Source organism: Telopea speciosissima, chromosome 5 (assembly GCF_018873765.1).
Source record: "Telopea speciosissima isolate NSW1024214 ecotype Mountain lineage chromosome 5, Tspe_v1, whole genome shotgun sequence".
Classification (NCBI taxonomy): Eukaryota; Viridiplantae; Streptophyta; class Magnoliopsida; order Proteales; family Proteaceae; genus Telopea; species Telopea speciosissima.
In genome coordinates this window covers 10,996,997-11,011,292 of record NC_057920.1, presented here as the reverse complement: position 1 = coordinate 11,011,292, position 14,296 = coordinate 10,996,997, and the positions used below count along the sequence as shown (strand labels likewise).

At 37.9% G+C, this 14,296-nt stretch overlaps 1 protein-coding gene across 1 annotated transcript; it reads left to right on the top strand.

Moving 5' to 3' along the window:
* The first annotated feature begins 10,624 nt into the window (after positions 1–10,624).
* On the top strand, positions 10,625–13,769 carry LOC122661200 (probable transcription factor KAN4). Its single transcript, XM_043856540.1, has 6 exons — positions 10,625–11,169; positions 11,263–11,339; positions 11,550–11,586; positions 11,735–11,867; positions 13,338–13,449; positions 13,529–13,769. The coding sequence occupies exons 1-6, from the start codon at positions 10,671–10,673 to the stop codon at positions 13,706–13,708; spliced, it is 1,038 nt and encodes a 345-aa protein (XP_043712475.1). The 5' UTR covers positions 10,625–10,670; the 3' UTR covers positions 13,709–13,769.
* Positions 13,770–14,296: the final 527 nt, after the last annotated feature.

The following is a 14,296-nucleotide window of genomic DNA, read 5'->3' as shown; positions in this document are numbered from 1 at the left end:
AAATAATCTAATAACATGCGAAAATATTAAATTAATCTAAAATTGAACCATGATAATATATCTACTAATTTTTAAACCCGTTCGTAATATATTGCCAAATGGTGAAAGAGTCATTTCCATTTTGCACTTCTATGCGGTCCTTACTCCTAAGGGTGTCAATCGGGTGGTTCGGTTCAAATTTTTTTGGTTTCGGTTCGGGTTAAACACGGGTCGGTTCAATTCATAAAGCAGGTATAAACTGGTTTTGGGTAGAGATTAGATAGGGTTTTTAGGGTTCGAGGATCGTTTCAGTGTTCGGCTAGGGTTTAGTCCTATCAGTTGGACCAATCAATGGCTCGTTGGTTTAGCCTGAACGAGCAAAAATCGAATGATGCTCTAACCAGTAAACTGAAGCTGAGCCAATAAGGCCTCGATTAATTTTGGATCAGACTCGATCAGGTTGGGTTGGACCAATTTGACCGGTTCGATTTAGATTTTGACACCCTTACTTTCTTTCTTTTTTTTTAGTAAGAGACACCCTTACTTACTCCCTTGGACATTCTAAGTATTATGCTCCAAGAAGACCAGGGTTTCCTTTTCACTTCTATTATAAGAGAAGTCTATATGACACAAGGTATGTTTATGATGGTGGGCCAGGCCAAACTTACCTAGGTCTCCTAGATCAAGGCCTATTCCTTATTCTAGTAATTATTCCACATCTCTTATTCCCTTCCATTCATAAGATATACCATTAATAACCACATTCTGATAACGAGATAAATAAGCAATAAATGATGATAATTAATACCTTGGACTTTGTTTAAAAGTCCAAACTCCCACACAAATGAAATCTCTATTTATTTCTTGAGAGGGAAATGAAGTATATTTATAGAAATTGATGTTTATAGGGCTGTGGTTTTTCTAATACAAGGGGTGCATGACAGCTGATGAGGCTCTTGTTTATCCCTCACATAATTGGAAATAGTCAAGAGAAAGCCTAGGGAGGGAGGGATTATATTATAAATGAAAGTTGGTGCAATACCTAAGTTTAGGACAAAAAGATGTAAGGAAAAATCGTGGTCCATGTGCCAACTTGGGAAGTAGGAGTGTGACACTATCACGAGAATATTTAAAGGGCTCTCTATAATATGGAAGTGAGGAAAACTAGTGGATAGAGGTTTTCAATGACACATCTTTCATATATTTATTTGGGAGAATGTTCTATGTGTCACAGCGCAGGTTACGTTCAGGTATATAGATAGTGTGTGTAGGGGGCAAGGTGGTCATTATACCTACCCCCATGTGCCTTGGTGCAGCCTGAGCTGCGACACAGAGAATAGTGCCCCGATTTATTTTGGGAGAGAGTTCATCGCATTGCTAATGTGGGGAGGAATCTGCACACCACATCAATAGATGTCCTGAAAAGGTAATTCATATGAAGATCATATTTTCATAGTAGGTGAGAGAAAATATTTAAAAAAAATTAATGTGAGAGGACAACTGTACACTGGTGTCGTGGCAATCTTTTTCCCTTTTATTTTTGTCCATGTTTATGTTTTTTAGACACCCTTTGTGTGATTGTATAATTCTACGCAACTTAATTTATCCTTATCCCAATAAAATGGGGTTTGCTACGTGGATTCTTTTTCACCAAGACTCCAATTAGCTCTATTCAAAGCTATACGTATTTTTTAATAGTCAAAAAAATTATGGATTTTTTTTACCACTTTCCCTCAAGTGATTCTACTATATTATATAGTCATAATAGTTATAGTCATTTTATTTTTACCCTTGACTCTTTTAATTGATTTAATCTAAATCAAATCCTCAATTCGTACTGAAACATTCAAAGGTCCATATTTTACACATCCATACGACCACAAATGATTTTCTCGCAACTTATCGTGTAGCAGAATGTTCTTGATAACTCTATGTTTTTTCATTTCTTATTTTATTTTTTCTAGTTGAACATCTTCATTTCAATTATACTAAGTTTGTTTATATATTTTTTCCTCATTATCCAACATTCAGCTCCATTGTAATCTAATGATCGGGGGCTTGATTACAAAAATTATGATCATCCTTAGACCCTACAAGGACATTCCTTTTTATCTAATTGATAAAAGATAGTCCAAGAATGCCCGCATAAAGATAAGCCCCTTTCCATCAAGAAAACGAAACGTGTTGAAAATTATGGCAGGAAAAATCCTAACTTTATGTGAAAACAAATTGATTGGCAGGGAGGTGCGAGGGCGGCCCGGGGCAGAAATAAAAAGAACCAAACTGATGGGCCATACCTGGCCCACTATTGGTGTGAAAAGTGTGAACCCATCCTTAGCATGTACAGAAAAAATCTACACGGTCGGGGGAAACACTTTTTTGAATCGAATTCTACACTTGCTTTCAATTTATTTATGGGTCAATGTTCTGCCGCAGAGCACATTGCGCCTAGACACAGGGGAATGGTATTTTCACCATTTAGAGGGCGGGGTGATCATTGCACCAATCCCCATGTGTCTGGGCGCAACAGCCTGCATCCTTCTAGCTGGCTAGCTCAAAGAATGTTTTCCCATTATTTATGTATTGGTTATTAGGCTTTAATTTTGAAGAACACATAGTTTTGACTCATAGAATACATACCTCGATAAAACGGTATGGTTGCCCCATTGCGACCTAGTGATCGTGAGTTCGACTACTTCCTTGGACCCTAGAAGGACATAGGTGTAGGAATTAATTTATTACTTAATTCCCTAATTATGTGTCCCACATGATCATAACTTGGTGACCAAGAATATCTCAAATTATAATTGGATTTAATTAAGGGAACCTAATCTGCCTAACTAGGGGAAAAGAATCTTTATATAATTCACACACTTTGATGGGAGGGTGCATTACAGACTTTATGATACCATTTTTCATATTGGCATCATCACTAAGAAACATTATGAAAAATGAAGAGGGAGAAACTTAGAAGCTCTACTGTTCGTTCTTGTTGGTGTGATTCAAAAACGAACATCGTCATGATTAGTGAGAGTCAAAGTATCGTCTACATTATACATTGGTGAACGGTATACATCGTTTCCTCCTGTGATTCATGAACGCAATGGCAAGACCCTTGTGAATTCATATGTATATGGATAACAATCCCATAATAGGAGCCATGTAATTTTACATAGAAACAAATTGATTGGTAAGGAGGGACGGAGGGGGAAAATTATTGCCCCCAGTACTGTGGGCGGTCAAGTTCGTATCATGCGATTAGAGAACCGTCCATGTGTGCAGAGTGGACCCCACCGTGCATACATAGGTGATGTCCAACCGCACGTTGGCACTTGACCGCCTCCAGTACTGGGGGCGATAAAGATTCGACGGAGGGTGGGGGAGCCCGGGGCAGAAAGAAAAAAAACCAAACTGATGGGCCATGACTGGCACTCTCTATTGGTATGAAGTGTGAACCCATCCTTAGCATGTGCAGGAAATATCAACACGGTTGAGGAAACCATCTTTGATGTCCTCTCTTGCCAGTATAAGTAATGATTTTGACACCAAAGTTGGAACAGATGGTCTTTGCACCTAGGTGCAGAGCAGGGTTGATCACGTTCAACAGAGCCACGTACCCAAGGACAAGACTTGTCATTAATTGTTTGATCTACAGTACAGATTGCTTCTTTCAGAAGACTGGAGACCAGACCATAGAGAATGATGAAAGAGCTTCTTCAGGGTACCCTATCACACTTCCTGTTACTCCCTTTTAATTTTCTGTTATGGGAGTAGGTCTCCCTCCCACCCAGAGTCCCAGACCCAGTGGGGTTTTGGGGCAGTTTTGAGCCGCGTTGGCTCTCAGTTGGCACAGTAGCACTATCAATCACAAATCACAATCACGGAGAAGTGTAAAATGATAAAGAGGATATATAGAATAGTGGTATATAGCCCACACGCGCATGAGTTAGCGGTCCCGATTAATTATTACTCCATTTTGCACCTTAGTAAGTGGGTCCCGTTCTCTGCTCTACTGTTGGATGTCACTCTTGACTACAGTCGAAAAAGTGGAGTGTAGGTCCAAGGATATATCCAATGGTTTTAGTGTACGTTATCAGATCGGGTATTGGTAAATTGTAAATCAATACAGTATCGATACAATATTGGCATGTATCAGACAAATTTATCCTTGATTTTCTTAAACAAGCAGATTTTTTTAAACTATTTTATCCCTTCTCTATACCGGAACAGTGATATGGTATTGGCATGGGATCGAGATCGACAACTAACAAAAACGATACATAGTGCTTGATACGGACGATACGATACTGACACCTCAAACCATGATACCCATTTTCCGTCTTGTTCGTTTGGATTCTCCAAAAAATGATAGTTAAAACCTAAAATGATGTAAACAATAATAATAATAATAAATAAACAACAATTATATAATACACACAAAAATTTACGTAATTCAACAAGATAATCTATGTTCACGGTGAGATGAGACCTGCTTCACTATCAATGGAGAATAGATTACAACTATTTGTTTTCACACCTTTCTTAGATTATCACTACAAATTTATAGTGAAACCTTATACGATAATGGGAAAAAGAACTCTATCCAAATCTAGGAGTGTGACCAATGACAGCATTCCCATGAGTCTATATATCTCTCTTCTTCTCATATGAAAACACATCTATATCCCTTTATTTTGAGGAGAAGAGAGATAGACACATAGGAGTGTATCGACGTAGACCACACACACTCCTAAAGAGAAAACTACAAATAATTTATCAAAATATTTATATAGTCCTAAAAATATTTAATCCAAGGACGACGGACGAACGACACAATACAAGATATCGTAAAGAAAAAAAAAATTAACAGCTTTTGTTGTTGTGAACTTTCACCCAATAGGGATTGTTGGATTAGAATCTTTTCGCAAGCATAGAATTCCTTTTTAACCCTTTGACAGTACCATTGGATTGGTATCAAATCGATCAAGATTTAGGATCGGTCTAGAACAACATCAATCCAATTCGACCAATATTGACCCATCCAATCAGAGATTAGGAAGGACTCTTAGGGGGGTGTTTGGTTAGCTAAAATAATTAGTTCTTGTGTTGATATGGGTGAGAAATCCATTAATGGTGAACTCATTGTCGCGGGGGCGTAGACTAACACTGTTAATTCTTTTGTGGAAGAGGGAATAGTCGCAAGAGTTTTAATTACAAGATGTACAGAAAAGCGTGGCAGACGATCAAACTGAAAAAGAAGGATATTTTTTTCTTAGACAGATAGTCATAAAGACTATGGTACGGGAAAGAGGGAGAGAGAGAGAGAGAGAGGGTGATGAATGATGTCTGGGCAAGTGAGCAGAAATACGGAAGGGGAGAATAAATGCATTGTAGTACATCGAAGAAGGTGAGAAGGTGAAGAGGCTGGTGAAGGGAAGAATGGTGGCGTTGGTGGTGGCCTGGTGGGCTCCTTAGTCCTCCTGCTTTTGAAAAGACTTCTCTCGATCGTTTTATAGCGTTGTTTCCTTATTTCTACTCATCCTTAGTTCTTACCTTCTCGGGAAAGTGATTGCGCGTTGCGCACTTGCGCCCCACCCCTTCTTCCTTCCAAACACCTCTCTCTCTCTCTCTCACTCTCTCACTCTCTCACTCTCTCACTCTGTCCTTTCACGCTCTGTGAGACTCAGACACAGTCAGTCTCTCTCTCTCTCTCACTGCACTATGCACTCTGCAGTCGGCAGTATGCAGTGCTCTCATAGCCTCCACTCTGAGTGGGGCAGTGTCACGCTCGTACCGATACAACGACCTCATTGGCTCACTGAGTTTACCTCTCCCTCATGGCTTCAACCCGTCCTTCTCCCACTGTAAATGTACAATTACTCCTTCAATCCATTCCAATCCAACGGTTCTACACTCTCTCTCTCCACAGATTTCCAGTACTGGCACAGGGATATGGAATATTTATTCTTAATGGAAACTTACACAAAGAGAGGATTCAGAATAGACAAGGGAGGGAATAGAGCAGGTAGAAGTGGTGGCAAAGAAGTGGGTAACAGTGGCTGACTCTCTCTCTCTCTCTCTCTCGCAGTAAGCATTGGTAGCTGCAGTGGTTGGTTGGACTTGTGATTTTGGAATAAATAAGAGAGTCAGAGTTGAAAGAATAACCCCAAAGGCTAAAACCCTAAAAAAAAGACCATTTTTCGCGACCTTTGAGGTAAACCCAGACAAATGAGGATTATTGATCTCTTCTCTCTGCAAATTACGTATTAGGCTATTACCCTATAAAACTTATTAACTAAGCAAATTGGTGACTTTTGCCTTCTCTAACTGGGGTAGGTTTGGACTTTTGAAAAATTTAGATTTTAGAATGGAACGTGTTTGTGAGGCTGGCGTACTTACACGGGTTGACAGCGCTGAAATATGAGAAAGAAGATAGAACAGAAGAGAATAAAGAAAAAGGAAGAAGAAGGAAGTAGAGCTAGGTAGGTAGTGGGATTACTGACACAGAATTAAAAAGGAGAAGAGCTTTTTAAGTTTTCAATTTTATCAATCAATAATTATAAAAAAAATTGATTTGGGTTTGACTGCAACATCCTATTTCTGTATTATAATATCAAAATGCACGTTAGTCCATACGGCGATGTTCTCGGTGAATGATTCATTCGTTTTTTTTATACATTTTAGAAGAACTTGTTAAAAGAAAGTTTCAGAATAGGAAAAAGAATAGCAATAGAAGAGGTGAGCGAGGGAGAGATTGATATCTAAAGCCTTAAAATTGAAAGCTGGCACTTCTGTGCATGCAATTGCATGGCTGTTTAAGAGTTGCTGTAGCTTTGTAAGAAGGACAAGGTAAAAGAATCAAAAGAGTACCCAAGTGAGAGAAGTTAGGGAAAGGGATTTTAATTTATTTCCTTCTTTAGTCCAACACTCCAATTCTCCAACCCCAAAGTCCAAAAGCAAAAGACTATCATTCTTTGCTTTTGCTTATGCCTTCGAGACGGCGATGAGAGCGGATCGCGTCGTCTCTTCTGTTTTGCTCTGTCTGCAGATTCTCATATATTCTGCTGTTTATTTGTTTGTTTGCTTGTTTTGTCCCCAAAGACTCCAATGCAACTGCTCCTCCATTTGTAGATACCATAAGTATTACTTAAATTTCAAAACCCCTTTCTCAAACCAAAAAAAAAAAACCCTCTGTTGCAAGATTTTAATTTTTGGAATATATCAGTCGGATTTAGTCTCAATAACTCTAGAATCGGCCCTTCATATCTGGAACCTAACAATTTGGTTTCAAAAACCTTAGAATCGATCATTTTAGAATGTCTGGAATTGAGATCGATAATGGCTAATTCTAATTTGAATTGATTGATTCGATTGATCCAATTTCGATTTTTGAATCAATGCTTTGGAGCAACGAGTATGTTGAGACATTGAGAATTATAGAGGTATAGTCTTACATTGATTTCTTATAGTCGTTTGTACCTTCATATACTTGAGGACCTTTCTCTACCTAATTCTTTTATAAGGTTTTGAATTAGATCTTCCAACATGGTATGAAGTTCACGTCTCTTTGTTGTCTTTAAAATTTCTATCAATGTGTAGAGTTAGACATGTCGAAATTGGATCCGGTTCCGATTAATAACATAATGGTCCAACTTCAATTTCGTAATAAATCTGAGCACTCAAATATTTCTATGTAATAAATAAGTTTGGGTTCTTTATTGGTTCTGATTTTCAAACACTCAAATCTAAACATAACCCCTAAGTTTTTCTTTGTAATCACAACATAACCCACATATAAATTATAATTATTAACTAATCTTAAATAAATAAATATACATCTTAATTGGGTTTTAATGGTTTAATCTAACTGTATCCTCATTGGTTTTCAATTCGGGATCTGACAAAATGTCTCATACTCATTCCGTCCCATTTAATAATCGATACAGCAATCAGGTCTTAGAACCATCTCATTTGAAAAATAGGATGGATTCATTTGAGGTTTTAGCGGGTTGATTCCCATTTTTATAAGAATCTATACTGGAAACCTTGAAAACTCAAATATCGAGAAATTCCATGTGAACCAATGAGCTGAGAAGCATGATGTAAAATATATATGATACACATATTCCTCAAGTATAAGAAGACACCAAAGACCAGAACAAACCATTGTGGGATTATACCTTTATAATTCTCAACATCGCAATACTCTTCCTTAAATACTAATTTTATGATCATTTTAGTTTACAAGATAGTTCTAAGATGAATTCCCTTAAGATTAGAACCGACCTAGAACCCTCCCATTTGACACTTTTAGGTTGAACACTTGAACCTATACCTCCTGCTTATATTGCAAGCTAAAATCATAGGCTAAGGCATAAAGGCACATGCCTTTATGGCTTTATAGTTGTTAACTTGTAAGGGTGAAGAAAATGACCCCTTACTTAGTAATGTTTGAAAGAACTAATATTCCAAACTTGAAAATAAAGCAAAGAGAAATATTTCATTAGACAAACACATGGGATGTGGAATATCAACTCCCCTAATCTAAAGAAAACCATAGAAAAGGAACACTTAGGATTTAGGAGTGAGTGACCGACAAGAGACATGTTGACCGAATATCTCTATCTCTCTCTCTCTCTTTCTCTTCATTAGTAAAAGGAAAGTTATTCTAAGGAGGGAAATTAATGAGAAAGAGAGAGAAAACCCAAAAACTCCCATTTCCCGGAGAATCTAGAGCGCATCAGCCGCTGACCACAACTTCGAAAACGATTAACAAATGATTAAAAGTAATTAATCTTCTTGTTCTTATTCTTAATAGTATGGTTTTTTAATACTACCACCATGGACAGAAGACAATACGGGTAGCAAACACAACAAAGAAGTTAAGAAGAACCTATCACCTCGACAGTGTCACGCCCATATCTCACGTGACCGATGCCGGAGTATATGGTTAACCGTTCGATGATTGCCACGTGGGCCTCGACTTACGGGAGGGGCTCGAGAGGAGAATATTTGGACACGGAGAGGGAATATTGGGAGAAGACAGTAAAGAGTGAGGACAAATAGTAGCCGTTGAAATTAGTGGAAGAATGAAGATTTTATCTCTTTTAATTAATTAATTAATTAATCTCATAAATCTAATGGGCTTGGATGTGTTTGCTGGGCTCTCTCGCATATGGGCCACGCTCAATTGCATGTGGGTTGCAGCCCGATGTTACCGGACACCCCTACCGCGCTGACACTTCTCGCGATATATTCCTTTCTCCGTTATTTCTCACGAGACAAACAACAATAATATTCCCTTTATTTATATATATTTTTTTTCAACTTTCGTGCGCGGAGGATGGAGGATGGGATGATGGAGAATTTCTCCCCCACGTGCACAGCTCAACACATTCTACGCGTTGAGTATTTGTATTCGTATTCGTTTAGTTTCGAAAACCAATTTTTTAAATATGAATTCTTTTAAACGCATTCAATAACTAAGGCATAAAGAATTGGGATTGGATCAATCAAATTGGTGGTATCGGGTGATGCATTTGGCTTGGCCGATACCCATTTGATATCAGTCCAGATCAACCCGTATTAGACAGATTTGCTCTTGATTTATGTAAAATCAATTTTTTTTATTTTTTAGAATTTTACCCCTGCCTGTTGATGTCAATTCGAATCGATGAGTCGGGCCAATTAGATATCAATTACTAAAACCATGAGGGGGAGGGGAAGTCATTAGTCATGGTCTAAAGCCCTTAACAGGAATTTTGGCATATTGCCAAAGTATTAAAATCCTCTGTAGTACCGGCGGGGCGGCGATGCACATCCCATAGCACAGCAGAGGCCATGTGTGCCATCAGATGTGCACTGCTGCCCCACTGATACTGCAGAAAATCCTGGTCCATTGCCAAAGGTCTGAAGCTGATGCTGCTTAACTGGATATCTCGTGATTTAAAATGGTAATCTTATAAGTTATAGTTGGAGGAAAATTTTAAAAATAAAAATAGAAATTTTGGGAAATTTAAATTGAAATAAGGGGTCGCATTCTGTTGACGTGAGAGAGAGGGGGGACTTTTCTCAGTTCATTCCCATAAATTAGTTTGGGCATGGTATAAATTTTGTTTTCTCGTTTTCCAACCATTCCCTGCACCGTCACCATTTACTCCTTTGCATCTTCCTTTTCATTCCCTTCATTTAGATAAGAAAATGAACTCCCCCTCTCTCTCTCTGTGGTACCTCTACTTCCTTAAAATAAACCTATTTCCCTTTCCACTTTCTTTTTCTTCATCTGTCCACCCCCAATCTCTCTCTCTCTCTCTCTCTCTCTTTCACTCAGTCTCCTTCTCTTTTTCTGCATTCTTTTCTGACTATTAGTCGCTGCAATTCCTTCATATCTGTCCCTTTTCTCTTTCAATTTTATTAACCCTAGAGAGATCCTACTAAAAGCCTGCCTCTCTCTCCCTCCCACACCCACCCCCCAAAAAAAAACCCACCCCCTTCCTTCTCTCTCTCTCTCTCTCTCCCACAGTATAAACAATCTAAACATCCATGCAAATCATAAGGCACTCATGATATAATCACTACCTACTCCAACCCTTTTGGGCTCTCTCTTCCCTGCAAATTTCAAAACCTATCACTCTCTCTTTCCTTCTTTATCTACCTCCCATCACTTATACCTCTAGTCCTCTACTATTCTCATGTTCCTGACCTCCAACTCCATGAGAACTGCTTTGCCTTTCCCTGACCTCTCTTTACAGATCAGCCCACCATCAGTTTCAGATTCTGAAGCTAAGATGGATGTGGGTCATGATGGATGGATGAGAAGAACATTTTATGGTGAGAGAAGCTCAACAACTACAGATTCTGGAAGCAGTAGCAGTGATATAAGCCATGAACAAGGTGGGTTCTTGCACCCAAACAAGAGTTATGATCTTCTTAGGGTTGAACCAACTCTGAGCTTAGGGATCGATAAAGCTGCTTTGGATCCTCAACATCAACATCAACAACCCCAACCTCAGTTTCTACCACACAATTTTCATTACCTACACCAACCTCAGATTTACAGTCGTGAATTTAAAAGAAATTCAAGAGTGATTAATGGAGGTAGGAGAAGTATTAGAGCTCCTAGGATGAGATGGACTACAACTCTACATGCCCATTTTGTTCACGCAGTGCAGCTCCTTGGTGGCCATGAAAGTAAGGGAAATCATAACCAAAATTAAAAACCCAGATTCAATTTGTTTGAATTTGCATCTTTATCTTATTTTCAAAACTTTATATTTGTGACAGGAGCAACACCCAAATCAGTTTTGGAGTTAATGAATGTGAAGGACTTAACACTAGCTCATGTGAAGAGTCATTTGCAGGTAAGGTTACTGTGAAAAATCTCCATTGGTTTGCACTTAAAGAAGAAGAAGAAGAAGAATAGAGTATCTTTTATTATATTTTGGTAGTGGGAGACTGGGAGTGGGGTTTGATCCGTTTTGGAAAACAAGGGGTAAGGACAAAAGGGTATCAAGAGAGTAATCTTTGGATTGTGGACTTTTTTTCTAATTTTTTTCTTTGTGTTCATGCAGATGTATAGAACAGTGAAGAGCACTGACAAAGGAGCAGGTATTTTGATCTCCCCCTTCCCCCACCACCACCACCAAATGACCCTTCTCTTTCTCAATTTTGTCTTCCAAGATTTTGCAATGAATTATTTTGCTGAGAGTGTCTGATAAAGCAGAAGCAATGGTTCTGAAAATGATGAATGTTGCAGGGCAAGGGCAGACAGAGATGGGTCTGAATCAAAGGACAGAGAAAACTGCTCTAAGCCCTTCTTATGCTCTCAACACAGCTCCACCACCACCACCACCCTCACCACCACCACCACCACCACCAAAATCTTCAAGGTTTGTGCACTTCCACAGCTGCTCTATTTGTTTTTTTTTAAGCTTCATGTCCTTCTTTCCTTCTTAATAAACAAGCAAATCAATTGAACACCAATACACATAAAGAAACATGTCTTGGGTATTGGAGTTTTATCTAATGAGAAAAAGTTTTAATCTCCCAAGTTTATCTCGATCTTGATGATGGTAGTCTAGGGTCTATCTATAGGTATGAGACTTGGGTTCTACTTGAAAACTGTAATTAATGTCGTTCTTTGGTTGGATTTAGTTTGACTTTTTTTTTTCTATGGATCGATGAAGACAATCTATGAAAGATATTTATTTATCAGACTTTATTATCGATTAAAGGTCCAGTTTTGGTAACTGGATCGATTCATGAACAGAGAGCTTTAATCTTCCATCTGTGAAAGCTAATAGTATTTAATCTGATCTTTTCAGCATTTTCTGCAAATCCTGTTTGTCTTGATTTTTGTTCAATTCCCTTCTCGAGCTGCTTGAAAAGATCCTTTTTTTGCTTGTGGATCAGATCAAAGAAACCTTTAATGGTCATGAACATTGAACCTTCTCCACAGACATGTATAGAACATTTTCTTTGGGGAAAAAGGAATCTTTTAGTACATCTACACTGAGAGTCATTTCTTTCTATTTTTAATACGATTTGAGCACATTATTTCATCACCGTTATTATGTTATACTAACCTCTACCCAAAAAAAAAAAAAAAAATTATGTTATACTAACCAATAGGGTTTTTTAAGATTCAAGCTCTCCTGATGATCACTCCATCTTTGATAATAAACCTTTTTTTTTTTTGTGGAGATTAAATCTTAGATGATATACTAGGGTCTAAACCTACCTTCCTTTCCCAAAAATGTCCACAACACCCAGTACTATTAAAGAAGTTTAACCCTGAATAAATGATTTCTAGTGTCTAATTTAGTTTAGATTACAATTGATACAGATAAAGAAAATGGATTTGATTGTACTAAACCTAACTCATTTTCCAAATTATCCTATCTTTAACTTTCCATTTTTCCCATTCTTGTATATTCTTCCTCCTTATGTTATTACCCCAATCACATTTCTCATAATGTCTGGAAAAAGTAGGCTGCCGGAGATTTTCATAATATCACCATTAATGGCTATTGGTGGCATGCAGTCATCCTTAAAAAATAACCATTAAGGAGAGGGTGCTCAAGTACCTATAAGTCTTCACATTGGGATACTTACATCCGATGTGGAATTATTACTTTTGCCTTCCGCGTGGAACCCCAATATATTTGTGTCCTATGTTCTGCTATATTTGCATCAAGTAATGTAGCTTCAAATACTTATAATGATTTGATAACATTTATATAGTTATAATTTTATTGCCTAGATTTTGTTTCTAAGGGTGACTTTGGAAGACTATATATATATGTATCCAAATTTCTTCTTTCCTAATGCTTAACCTGAAAGCCTAAACCTTACTGCAGAAGTTCTTGGCCATCAATGGAAACAAATGTTTGGAACCTTTCAATGAAGAAGGAAAGCACAATAGAATGTTCTCATTCTATTTCAAATGAACTTACAACTCAAATGAACAAGGTATGAGTTTACTTTATTGGACTAAAGGCATTATAAGTTTTCTGCTATTTTCCTAAATCAGTTCCATAATCCAATGTAGGTTGATGGATATGGGAGAGAGCTTTGCACTTCACACAATGAGAAGGAGAAGTTATACCTGAGCACTTTGGCCAAATCTTCACATATGTTGCCTAACCTAGAGTTCACCCTTGGGAGGCAAAGTTGGCAAATGGACTATGCTGAACCTTCAAATAATGAGTTAACCCTTCTTAAGTGTTAAAAAAATTCTACCAAATATATCACTATTACATCTTTGAGAATCAAGGGCAGGGAAGGGAAGGGAAGGGAAGGGAAAGGAAAAAAGATCTTCTTCTTCCCATGAGCTTGTCTTATCAGTAATCTACAGTACTTTGACATGATTCCTATGTTGCTTCCATATATTGTGAAATCAAAATAGCAGAGAAGAAGAAGATGATGAGGGTTCGGTCTGTTGGGTTAAAAGAGTGAAAATAGTGTCTCTATAGACAATCATATGGGATTGTGATGATGGCATTGAAACATATTAGGACCCATCAGCTGGTACGTACTATTAGAATTTGATGGTCCTTTACTTGTTCAGCTGATAGGGAAAAGAAAAGGAAGAACTTCTAAAGACAATAATGGTTGCCTTTATCAGATCTGATAGCTAATGCCAACATTCAAATCATCATCTTCCAAGGAACCAATTGTGCCTGCAACTAAGCAGTACTTATGCATTAATGGAAAGTTAAAGAGAGACATTTTGGGGGGGGGGGGGGGGGTGGTTGTGAATGTGTGTGATGAACTCAAATCTCTCTTGCTTTGTCTTGTTAATATACAAATATGTGTA

Coding starts and splice junctions, on each gene's coding strand:
- LOC122661200 (XM_043856540.1), top strand. CDS start 10,671: ATGTTCCTGACCTCCAACTCCATGAGAACTGCTTTGCCTTTCCCTGAC. Junction 11,587..11,734: donor GAGCACTGACAAAGGAGCAG/GTATTTTGATCT, acceptor TGAATGTTGCAG/GGCAAGGGCAGACAGAGATG. Junction 11,868..13,337: donor CCACCACCAAAATCTTCAAG/GTTTGTGCACTT, acceptor ACCTTACTGCAG/AAGTTCTTGGCCATCAATGG.